Below are 12,880 nucleotides of genomic sequence, written 5' to 3' on the forward strand. Positions count from 1 at the left end.
GCACTGTCCCAGAGAAAGAGGTAGGGTCAACCACATTCCCCAGCTGCATGCACGCACACACGCTCACACGTGCACACACACACCTGCAGCCAAACTGCTTTTATCCTTCCTCTGCGCTCTTCCTTGGAACGGGGTTTCTGATTTTTTTTTTTTTACTTGAGATTTAATCTTTGCTTCATTTCTTCCCTTTTTTAAATTAATATAATGGTCAATCAAATGTTTCTGTCTGGAAATGAAATTGGGAAAAATTAAGAGACATCCTCAAAACTACTTTATTTTAAGCAAAGCAAGGACTTAACACTGGTACCTTCCTGTCCGTTTGCAATCGGGCTCAGTGTGGTGCTTTGCGAGATCTCAGTTATGATTTACCCTGTCACTTATAAATTACCGACAATACACTGGTGCCAGATCCACCGTTAAAACGTCCTCGTCATTCACCTGCTGCGTGGTACCAACTAATTTTGTGGTATCTGTCCCCTGACTGAAATTGGTACTAATTTCTCTTTTCACTTCTGTCCTTTCTTCCCTTTGATAGCTTCTCTTGCCTCTCTCTGCAAGAATGTCTGAGGAGTCTTACTTTGAATCTAAAACAGAGGAGTCAAACAGTGCAGAGATGTCATGCCAGATCACTGCAGCAAGTAACGGGGAGGGCCATGGCATGAACCCAGGCCTGCAGGCCATGATGCTCATGGGCTTTGGGGATGTCTTCTCAATGAACAAAGCAGGAGCTGTGCTGCATTCTGGGATGCAGATAAACATGCAAGCCAAGCAGAATTCATCCAAAACCACATGTAAGAGGAGAGGGAAGAAAGTCAACATGGCCCTGGGGTTCAGTGACTTTGACCTGTCAGAAGGTGACGATGATGACCATGATGGTGACGATGCTGAGAATGATGTGGATAATAGTGAATGACACCAGAAAGGAATAAGCGTGAAAATGCTTTATTTCGTTTTTTTGTTTTGTTTTGTTTTGTTTTTTTAGAAGAACAGAAGAAATGTGTTATCTCAGTCTATGCCAAAGAGCAGCATAGGGAGGCAGAGCCCCCAGCACTGCGCCTGCGCCTGCGCCTGCGCCTGCGCCTGCGCCTGCGCCTTAGGCCAAGCTCGTTTAGGGCGTTTCCCTCATCAGTGTGACTTTGCTTTTGCGCTCAGAAAAGGGCAGGGAAATAAGCTAAAGGCATATTTATCAGCGAGTGTGGTGCCTGGTTATAGAAATACGTGATTACACACATATCATGTTCTAGAGCTAGTGACATTTGGGCTTTTTCTTTTTAAAGCGCATGCTCTGTAGTTTGTATCTGGCTGTACTTAACCCTTTCACTCAGTTGGTTAAGAAATGTCCATTTCGAGCAAGCACTCTGCTCCCGACTCCACTCTGACACTTGATCCTTCCCCAGCATACCAAGGTCCCTTCCTTGTACAGCACATTCTAATGACAGAGGTGATTGGCAACTATAAAATCCAGGAAAACAAAACAAAACGAAAACCTGAGGTGAAATGAAAGAAGAGTATAACAAAATACCTCTTCAGAAATACCTAAATGCCAGGAATCTTCAATGCCAGAGAGCACACAGCTCCTCGAATTAAAGCCCGAGTGGTGTTCTCAGTAGTTCCATTTGAAGGAGAAACACTCTGGTTTGAAGTGGGCTGCAGACAACATTACACGCCTGCATCCCCGTGCTGGCCGGAAGCATCCTAACAAGAGCACACTGTTCACCCTAGGCTTAGCTTGTCCCTTACACAGAAGCACATGGTCCCAAAGGGACGTGTCTAGTCATGAAACAGGATGAGCACAAGCCTGCTCTTTACATGCAATAACAACACTCTGTTTCTTTGTTTTCCAGAGGTGCATAATAACACTACTAGATTTTAATCTATGTATAAGAAAAAAACCACTCTAAATAGGAAAGATAAATTATCCTTCTTAGACACAAGTGCATCCTGAAGGGGTCTTTTTGTTGCGTGTAGCCTCCCGGAACACACCCAGTTTCTTTTCTTTTTACTGTCCTCTGTTATGCTGGTTAGAGAAATAGATTCAGGTAACACTTAGTGTGAAGGCCAGGCTTCCCAGAGACACTCTAAGAAGGCTAGCACTAGCAGCCAAAATGTATTTAAACTATAAACGCATATAAAATTACTAGATAAAGTTAAAACAAAAGTTTTTATCAATCTAACTCAGAAATTGGTATCATTCATTTGACAATGTAAGTTAAATATTTTTGGTGGGCTTTTTTTATATAGAAGCTGTAACATGAGGTGGGCATGGTAGCTCACGTTCATAGTCCTGGCCCTCAGAGGCTGAGGCAGGACAGTAGTGGGTTTAGTATTAGCTAAGTCGCAAGACTATGTATGAGCAACGTTGCAAGACTCTATCTCACGAAAGGACTAGGTATAGCTACTATTGTTTCTAAGTATGTTTGGTCATGAAGTCTTCTGGAATTTGAGATAGGACAGGCCTTTAATCCTCGGTGAGGATTGAGGGGTAGCATCAAAGATGGGAAGCATGCACTACAACTTTATCTGGAAAGAAATAACTAGTGGGCTCTTCTGGGTATCTGTTCCCTGTGCAGTCTCAGGTAGACTATGTAATCTCTGAGCCTGTTTACCCTTTGTTACCATGACAGTACATAACAAGAAAAAGGTTCAGAAGGAAAGTATGTAACCACGTAGCCTAGCCCCAGGCCATGCCAGGGGCCAGGTGACACCAGCTATGGCTAATTGCCAAGTAAAGGAGACACTGAGAAGTAAGTGGGTTCTATAACCTTCTGGACCACTACACTATCTATTGCAAGTGACACTGGCTCAGAAGTATGAAGTTAAAAGTAGATAGCTTTCATGAAAAGTAAAGAGAGCAAAAATGAGGAATGTAAAATGCACAAAGAGTTTAATTCAGTTGCTTTTGGAAGCTTTGTGTCATGCCAGATCCACATGTGCTGGGTGTTTACAGACAGGTAAAGGCTGCCTAAGAAGTCAGGGTTCCCCCTCACCCCCATCCTGCTGGAATCCTCTGCACATGTGTACTCTAGACATGCAGCCAGGCTGCTCAAACAGAAAATCTTGAAGGGAGCAGAAGGCATGCCTAGCGACTCTTCATTTTCCAGCGTGCTGTGAGCATGCGAAGGACACAGTGGGAGTCAGTGGGTTCAGGAGCCTCCTGCACAACTGCCCAGGCCAGAAGAAAGCCTCCTGTTCAACAAGCCTTTGCTGGGACCCAGTGTGAACCAAATTCTAGAGAACAGCTAGGTGAAAACCTTTCCACTCCTAGAGCATGCACGCTACTGAGCATCACAGAATGGCAGGATTCACTACGTGTGTGCTGGAAATTGAGCAAGGAAGGAAGATGGGGCTAGAGGAAGGAGTCTTGAAAGCATGCTCAGGAAAGACCCTCTGTTGCATGACGATGCTACAGAGCCTGAGAAGGTAAAGGGACCTCTGAGAGTGGTGAGTTCTGCCCTATATGTAAGAACATAAACCTCACCACCCACTAATCAAGAGTTGGTTCAGAACTCATATAGAGCATGGAAATAATGTATTTCCTAAATTAATATCTAACTCATATTCTATATAAAAATTGTAGTGCCAGTAAGGGAAAGTTACTGGGCTCTATACCCAGCCTAGGTTGAGCACCACCCCAGCACATCCCTCCCATCTCCTAACTGCTGCCTTCTTCTCTACCAACATTGCAGTCATGTTCACAACTCAGTACTGTCATGAAGAAATCACAGGTCTTAGCACAGAGCACAGTGAGCCCCAGGGAAGAGCTTCCAACCGCTCTGTCTAGAACCACGGAATACGCCACTGGGCGCTTTACTTCTGCTCAAATCAAGTGTTCGTCTAGTGGCATTAAAATGTGCAAACATACCTGAAACCTGACTCATATAAACAGGACCCATAGAATTCTCACACCTTCTGTAAAAAAAAATACTACAAAGCTTTAGTTAATTTTATAAGAGATGCCTATTCGCTACATGAAGAATTTCTAATGATGCTAGTGTAGACGGTCTAATTCACTTCTCAGATCAGTTTTTGAAATGGCCAATTATCAGTGTTAGATTTTGTTTCAGTGTCCTGACTTGCAAAAGAACACAATTCAGAAGTTAAAGAAATCCTGAAACATGTAAAGTTCAGAATGAGAATTAGAGCTACAGGTTGTGGTGATGAATGTCAGTCGGACACCCTAAAACATTTCCCTCTTCACTTGTAAAGCTAACGTGTAGAATTTGAGGACATCTATAGTGGTACTCAGCTGAGAGGTAATGCAGCCTTGGCCAGCCAGCATTTACTGTAGACTGGTGGCATCCTGTTTGCCAGGGACAGACATACACACACACACACACACACACACACACACACACCGAGAGGTTTCCATCCTCGATCTCCACAGCATTGTCCTGTCCCCACGGTGGTGAAGCTCCTTAAACCTGACACATCTCCTGGTCCATCTCTACATTTTCCCCCCAAAACAAAATCACCCACACCTTTTCAGAACAATAGCGACACTTTCTGCGTGTCAGGAAGCTGTAGCTTTTCCTCAAACCACTGTCTGTGAAAATGATTTCTCCCCCCCGCCCCCAAGGTTGCTAGTCGGAACACTATGACAGGATTGCATTACGGTAACCCCAACACAGTACAGCCCTGGCAGACTTGCTGTCATTCTGCAGTCATTTAAAGGGAATTTTTCCTAACTTTTTTTTTAAGCAAAATTACATTTGAATGTTTCACAAATAGCCAGTGGGATAAGGTCAGAGACACCTGGCACACTGCTTTTGATGCTCTGAAAATACTGAAGACTGTTTGTGGTTTTTAACCAGTGAACTTTTTTTTTTTTTTAACATGCAGTGAATTTGTTAGGCTTTGAACACCAGCTGAGGTAGTCACACTTGGCCCCCATTGAAATCAAAGGGACTAGGGGAGGGGTGGCGTCTAGGAGAGACTCAGACCCATTTCCCTGCCAGTTCCCATGCGTGTATTTAACTTTAGTTTTCTTTTTTCCTTTTTTTTCTTTTTTTGTTTTTTTTTTTCTTTTGTTTTGTTTTTTCAAGACAGGGTTTCTCTGTGTAGCCCTGGCTGTCCTGGAACTCACTCTGTAGACCAGGCTGGCCTCGAACTCAGAGATCTGTGTGCCCCTGCTTCCCAAGTGCTGGGATTAAATGTGTGCGCCACCACTGCCTGGCTTTTTAAATTTTTTTTTTTAATACTTTAGTTTTCATCAGTGTGCCAATAACTTTATGAAAGATGGTCTTTAAACCTAGTCTGAGTTAAATACCAACACTTTAAAAACGATTTTTGTCACACTAGACTTGGGCAGCCTTGTGAGACTAGTTGAGGTTCACTGTACCACAGCACACGGTGAGGCGTAATTCTTTCTATAATCAGGCACCTTCCGCTGCTTCCGAGTAAGGTCGTTTTCCTGTGTAGAGCGTAACACTGCAGCAGAGGCCCCACCCTGCCATAGGCAGCCCGGCCCGACAGCTGTCCACACAGCATTCTGTGGTTGAAAAATGGATGTCTACCAGGAAATCCAGGACAGGCCATGTTTTCTCAGACCCCAACTTTGTGGGCACTCTGTTGCTTGTGTGAGAAACTTTCTGGCATGTGGATAATTATTTCAAACTACAGTTCAGGCACCGATGCAACTGTTTCATAGCGTGTGCAGAACACTCTTAGTTCCAACACGACACTTTGCTTCTGCACTCTGAAAACCTGCTATCAGAAACCATTTCTATCCTTGGAGTGTGAGCTCTCAGTAGGAGGCTTCATCACTGTGTTTGCATATCAGTCTTCTCCCCTCCACTCTGTTGCCATGTTATTCTGAGCAAGTCTTATGCCAAATGCCATGTACAATGTCTGTATGGAAGATTAAACTGCTCTCCTGTGTGGTAAGGCTGTTTAGTTGCCGACTTCATAGTTGGGATCTGATATTCCCACACCGAGTCCGCGATGTATCCGGAAATCCAGGTTGGCGTCGTACATTTCATTCTGATGTGAACTTTTCTCTGCTTTCCTTTGTTCTAAGACTCCATTTTGCAATAAACGTTTTGACAGTAAATCCCTTTGTTATGTGTCGCTGTGTACATAAGATCTTTGTTAGACTGGATTCCCAGCATTCTTTGACGAAATCAGTGTCACACACATGCACACGAGTGCTTTTCTCTCCTCAAGTCTGGTGGCGTATAAATAATGGATTACTAAAGTGAAGGGGCAGTCATGAGAGGTTGGCTTTTTTTTTCCCCTTATCCCCAAAGAAAACAGAAAGGCTTAGAAGTCACCTGCAGCAGATGCACTGATATGTTAACAAGGTACAGAAAACATGAAGGAGAGGGGGGGGGGGGGCTCTGCGTGGCTGCAGATCATTAAGTCTTATCCCCTGTCTTGCCAAATTCAAACCGTCTTGCTGCAGTGCCCAGTTCCAGCCCCCCACTCAGTGATCTTTGTGAGCGTCTGCAGACTCCTGCTGGAGTGAGCATGAGGCGGAGTTCAGGCTCTTCCCTGTGGCACAATGGTGAGAAGCCAGCCCTGGCAGCAAGACCTCCGCTCTCCTTTGCACATTAAAGCTGGAGGTGTTGGTTCTTTCATTTGCAATCTTGATTCAAGAAATACTTATTTCTCAATTATGTGTAGCACAACATTTGGAAATTATATAGAAGTCAAAACGACACACTCGCAGGCATGCACACACATTCTCGAGACACACACACACCACACCACACCACATTCACACATGCACTGACATCCTATAAAGACCAGCTATACTAGTGTCCGGCTGTCTCTCATTCCACATTTGTGTCTGTAATGGGCAAAGATGATGGCATGTTTCTGCAGCTGGATACAGCTGCCCTTTGAAGAAGTAGAGCTTGCCATGCGTTTTCTTTGATGGCGATCAACTCTAGATGTTCCTCCTCCAGTCACCCATCCACGTTATTAAAGCAGGTGAGTGTGCTGGGCGACGCCGTCGCAGCTCGGGTGCTCCAGAGAAAGCACAGTAGCAGCAGAGTACGGGGAGCATATCATTGACTCGAATACACGGTTTATATCCTTGCAGCCTAGATGTAGCACTCAAGGTCTGCACGCCCGTGTTGGTGTTTTAGCAAGAGGCTCTACCATAATATGTTCGCCACACCCAGAATCAGCTTCTTTCTCTTTTTCCTCCAACACAAGCTCACTCCATCCTCTAGTCTAAGTGAACATGCCACACCCACTTCGTCCCCCATGGCCGGTGTCTCACCTACTCCCTCTTCCTTGCCTTTTCTTCTACCACAACCGCACCCCACCCTACCCCACCCCACCCCTGGGTCTGCAATCCCCAGCTCAGCCCACTTGCCTTCCATTCCCCTGCCGTATGCTATGGAGCATGGGTCTTTGTGCCTGTCACACTGAGAAGACTGAATACATGCATCCTCCGATTGTATTCATTCTGTAAGGTAGTACAGTAAAGATTAAGTGGGCAGGGCGAGATAGAGAACGTGGTTGGTAAAATCCTCGCTTTGCATAGAAGAGGACCTGAGTCCAACACCAGAATGTACACAAGAAGCCCATTGCTGTGGCGTGCACTTATACCCTGTGCTAGGGGCAGACAGGTACCTAGGTCTCTGAAGCTCAGAGTCAGCCCAGCCTAGTTGGTGACTTCCAGCCCAGAGAGTAGTACCCGAGGAATGACACCCAAGTTGTCCTTTGGCTTTTGTGAACAATGCATGTACGTGTGTGTGTGTGTGTGTGTGTGTGTGTCTGTGTGTGTGTGTGTGTGTGTGTGTGTGTGTGCGCGCGCGCGCGCGCCCATGCAGACATACCAAGTATTGTGAGTTAGGAACTTAAAGAAAAAAAAAAAAGACATAATAAAGGTGGCTTCTCTCAAATATAATCCACACACATTTCACTCCGTTCTAGTAAAATTCCTTATAGGGACTCTGCCTCTCCTAGCAGTTTGAGCCTGTGGGTATACAGTAAGCACTGTTTGTAACAGAGATTGGGTGGTACTTTTGCATATTCTTTCATGAATCATTTAAACATTTTGACAACTCAAGCTAGTTGAAGCTAATGACTGTACCACACCCTAGCCCACAGGCCATGGGCCTTCTCAAGTTATGGGAGCATTTGTATGGGAGCATTTGCTATTTAGCCCGTAACTGCGGGACGTACTGATGTGAAAATTTCTCCAGCACAGGCTAAAGTACTCTTCAAATCCCCGTCTCCCTGATAGGGATACATGTTTTAGTCTGTGTTAGAGTAACCGGATGCCTGTGAACAGTTCCATCTTCACATAGCCTGTTTCCTCTATGCAAGTCAGATGTTTAAGCCCTGGAATTGCCCTGTGAGAACAGGCAAAATAAGTCACCCGGCTACTTAGGGTTGCTTGGATAGTAAATTATTGCATTATCCTACTGCTGGCTGAGAATTCTAAGGCTGCTGTGATAGCTGATGATGTTGTGGGCTGTAAAGCCATTCCTGCCAAAGAAGACTACACCAACTTGTACCAAGTCCCACTAAAACGGCATTCACAAGGTGAAATGGGTTGTTGCTGCTGGGCTCAGCATCCCGTGGACTGGCTCTGAGAAGTGAGGGAACGGTTTTCCTCTCGGCCCTAACCTGCAAGCAGAAGCAGGAAGCAGGGCAGAGCGGCAGGGGAGCTGAGAAGACAAACCAAATGCAAGGATAATCTTGCTTCCCTCTTTTCATTTCCTTCATATCTCCCACGCAGCTGCTGCCTTCCTTTGAGATTGGTGCGTGGACTGAAGACGATGTGGTAAGCCGCTCTGTTAGTGACTCTTTAGATCTGGGCAGGAAGCCGACAGATTTGCCCACAAGTTTAGAAATGCGGTTAGAGAGATCTGGGCCTATCTAGCAGAAATCAACAAATTCCTCTTTTTGCATAACTAATCTAATAGAGATTGAAAGTAAGGACTCTATGGTAAAAGCAACTAGGTCTTCAAGCCTTAGGAGAGGGCTCACTGGCTGTGGAAATACTCCAGAATGCAGTACACCACCAACAAGATAAAAGCCGTGATCCTCAGTGTCAAATACACATACTTGAAAAGATGCTTAAACTTCCCTACAGTGCCAGCTGAAGACTTGCGCATGGAGGAGAGAGACAAGGACAGCCTGGAGCTTTCTGCACAGGTTCCCTCTCCCACCTCAGGCCTGCTCTTTAAATGACAAAATGCTTAACTGCCCTCCTTGCTCAGGCCTACCCCAAGAGGAATGGACAGAGCATTCCCCATAATCTGACATTGCAGGAGGCAGGATACTTAAGTCCGAAAGAAGGGCTACATGCAGCTCTGGTAGACTCCCTGAAGAACAATCCCATGTAGCCAATTCTGTCTCCAGATCTGCTTCCTTAATGGGAAATGGTTTTGAGGAGTGCTGATGAGAGAGAGAGAGAGAGAGAGAGAGAGAGAGAGAGAGAGAGAGAGAGAGAGAGAGATCCCTCAGGGCCCGTGCCTGTCCAGGTCCATTTTACAAGCTCACGGGCATCATTAAATGAAGAGGAATGTGAAGATGGAGTGCTAGGTAGGGCTGCCAAGAACGGGCTCCACCCTAGGGAGACAGCCACCCCAAGCAAGCTATCTCAAGAAAAAGGCTCATCACTAGAAATTCCAGATCTGTTCTCCAGCTCAGCCTAGTGTGGGGTTGGGGCATGCCTCTCTGCCCTTTGTATCTTCCTTTAGCATTTGGCAGCAGCATAGACTCCACAAAGTAAAGAAGGCAGATGCCAGCTTCCTGTTTCTCATTCCCAGAACCCTAGAAGCCAAGCCTCTTGCCAGCCCTGTACATAATTGCTTCCTCCCCAGCTACAGGGATGGCCCATCTCCTCCTTTGGAAAGAGGTAGATTTGAAAGATCTGGGTTCTAGGAGCCAGTCTCAGTTTGTGCTGCCAGGTCGAGTGGCTCCCATGCCATTTGGCTAAAAGTCCATTGTCAAGGGACCCAGGGAATCAGAATGACTGAGTCCGGCCTCTCCTCTGTGTATCTTCACCAAGGTAATGTTAGGCCACCAGTAAACAGGGGCCCAGTGATATTCAAGGCCAAGAGACCTCTGGGTGTAACCACCTCAGTGGACACAGAAAGAACCATGTTTTGCCTGTCACCCCATGTGGCTGCCATGACCTGACAGGCCTAGCAGGGGACATCATTTGTCCCATCTCTCTGTCCACTGCTGTGTGGTCCTTGTTGCTCATACAGTTCCTGAAAAAAAGTACCATGGCAATCCCCACCTGCATGAGTGAGTGAAAAAGTCATTATAGCGGCACCTCTAGGAGAGATGTAAACTCTCTCCCTCAGAAGTGTCCCAGCTGCCCAATCCCCCTACGGGAGGAATATCTCCAGTTGGAAAGCTTGAGGCTTTAAAACTACCAAGAGAGCTCTTCCATCTTTCCTCTGTGGTTCAGTTAAAAACATCAGAATCTATGGGAGACTGTAATCGTTAAGAATGACTACTGCCTGTGTGTGAACCTCCCAAACCATGTGTGTCCTCTCTCCACAGTATTTTTGGGTTCAGCAGCTCGTCAGAAAAGGCAAGTAGAATAAGTCCCGTCTCCCCCTCCCCCCGTTTTGTATCTGTGGAGCTAACTTTGTCTTGGCTGTGCTCAAGTCTCACTCCCTGCCCTCTGCCCTTCTCCCCCAGGCGAGTCTTCAGTAGAGATGAGTGGATACGCAAGTTTGTTTAAGGAGAACAACATCACAGGCAAGCGGTTGCTGCTTCTGGAAGAGGAAGATCTGAAAGACATGGGCATCGTCTCCAAGGGACACATCATTCACTTTAAGGTACATGGTAGGAGAACATCAATAAGTCAACTGAGCATGTGATGGATGCTGGCCCACGTGTTAGCACATAGAGAGGAGAGCATCATGCTGTAGGATGTGAGGTGCTGAGATACCTTCAGGCTTGGCCCTAACTAGCTGCCACACCCAGGCTGCCCCTGTTCCTGCCTCAAAAGCCCACGGCAAACAGGTTAGCCTAGCACAGCAGCCGTTACCTGGGTTAAATGGTGTAACACTGATGTAATGCCAGGAAGCCTCTAGTCTAGGGGGAAAGTGAAGTATACTATTCTGTACAATGACACCTGTGAGAGATGCCACAAAGGAGAGGGACCCAGGATGTGGGCAGACATCTGGAAGGAAGCCACGAAGGAACCAGAGCCCTTTGTTTGGCTTTCTAGATAACTACTCTAATGTTGTAACAAATACAGACATCTATAGGATAATTTTATTAGAAATATGTTTCAAAAGAGGCCTTATAGAATGTAAGATAGACTTTATGCCTACAGTCCTGGCAGGAGAATTGCAAGTTCAAGGCCAGCCTGAGCTATGTAGTAAGCTATGTCCCCTATCTCTCCTGCAAAATCAAATTGCTCCCCAAATCTCAATCCTAGGATGGATGGAAAGATGGATGGATGGATGGATGGATGGATGGATGGATGGATGATGGATGAATGGATGGAGGAATGTATACAGATTAGATGGGACAGGGGGTAAAAGGAACACAGCTCTTCCAAATCCATACCTCCCCAAAGCCATGTCAACAAATCTCCCTTTACTCGGAGCACCTCACTCTATGGCTGCTCCAGAGAGAACCATTCATTCACATTGTTCCAGAGAGCCCCGGCCCATGTAAGAACATGTCTATAGTCCCTTGGCAACAGTCTCTTGGGACAATGACTGGACACTAACCCACCATACGCAAGACAAAGCAGGACCATGCTGTCTTCCCCTACATGGGGGACAAGAAGACACATGCATAAACATCAATTGGCGGGGGTGGGGGGCCCAAGGGGGACTCTCAGTACAGAGGTATCTGAGCTCCCAAAGACAAAACTTTGTAAATCTTGTCCTGTGTAGCAGATGCTAAGTAAGATACTCCCACTTGCCCTTACCCTCTTCCACCTTTACCAATTTTCTTTGGGAATCAGCCAGAGGGGAAAGCAGTTGCAAGCTGTGATACTTTACCAAGCCAGAAGTGATTAAATATTCCTGACATAGCCAGGATAACAGAAGTGCCCCATCTATGCTGGTTGGTGTTACTGGACAAGTAATATCCCAGCTTATTTACCATGTATGGCTCATCAAATTCAGTGCATGTCTGCTTGCAAGGCTGGGCCTGTGGAAGTTCAAAGAATCACCCTGCCCTTAAGGAATTTACATCCCAGAGAAGAGATAAAACACAGTCATACTTCTTACAGGCAGTTGGAAGAAAAGGGACAGTCTGTTATCTTGACCAGTGGAAAGAGATGGAGAGGCGAGGTCCCGTGATGGGGGATGAGGGGTGCGTGGAGCTGGAGCTGGGAACAAGGAAGCATCAGAAGGGGAGTGGTGGAGCACAGAGAGCTACAGAAGTGGGGTGCCTGTGTTCAGAGGAGCAGTGGGTGGCTTGCTGGTCTGGTGGAAGTGTGAGGCTGGAGCAGACCTGGGGTTAGCAGAAGTGGAGTGAGGTGGCTCAGCCCCTGAACTACTTCCAGCTTCGGGCTGGACCTCTGGGATGTGACCAGAGCTGGAGAGAGCATTGAGAGCTCACTTGGCTTCTGGGAGTTTTACCGTGGAGTAGGGAGGAGAGGCTAGGTTTTAAACTCCAGGGAGGCAGTTAAAACAGGCAAGAAATGGGGCCTGCCTGGCTCCTTAGCAGAAATGGGGACAGAGAAAAAAGGAGGTCGGCGAAGTTGCTGGTGAAGGAGGACGCAGTAAGATTGGAGCGCGTGCTGTAGCATGGATGAGCCTGGCGGTGGTGCTCACTGGAAAGACAATGGATGAGCCTGGCCGTGGTGCTCACTGGAAGACAATGGATGAGCCTGGCCGTGGTGCTCACTGGAAGACAATGGATGAGCCTGGCAGTGGTGCTCACTGGAAGACAGACGGGGAGGGCCACAGTGGTGTTCTGTGGGTATGCATATCCA

The 12,880-nt window shown here is 46.6% G+C and overlaps 1 protein-coding gene across 5 annotated transcripts in view; it reads left to right on the top strand.

The window, feature by feature from the left end:
* Map3k20 (mitogen-activated protein kinase kinase kinase 20) overlaps positions 1–12,880 on the top strand; it is a 156,974-nt gene that overhangs the window by 115,817 nt on the left and 28,277 nt on the right. For 3 of the 5 annotated variants that reach the window (NM_023057.5, XM_006499997.3, XM_006499998.3), the window contains 3 exons: positions 8,696–8,740; positions 10,477–10,507; positions 10,618–10,757. In NM_023057.5, coding sequence (NP_075544.1) covers positions 8,696–8,740; positions 10,477–10,507; positions 10,618–10,757 — 216 coding nt within the window. Of the gene's footprint in view, positions 1–535; positions 6,050–8,695; positions 8,741–10,476; positions 10,508–10,617; positions 10,758–12,880 lie in introns of those variants that run through there. The other 2 variants (NM_001164791.1, XM_030251937.1) reach the window with 1 other exon arrangement.

The sequence above is a fragment of the Mus musculus genome, chromosome 2 (genome assembly GCF_000001635.26).
Source record: "Mus musculus strain C57BL/6J chromosome 2, GRCm38.p6 C57BL/6J".
NCBI classification, from domain to species: Eukaryota; Metazoa; Chordata; class Mammalia; order Rodentia; family Muridae; genus Mus; species Mus musculus.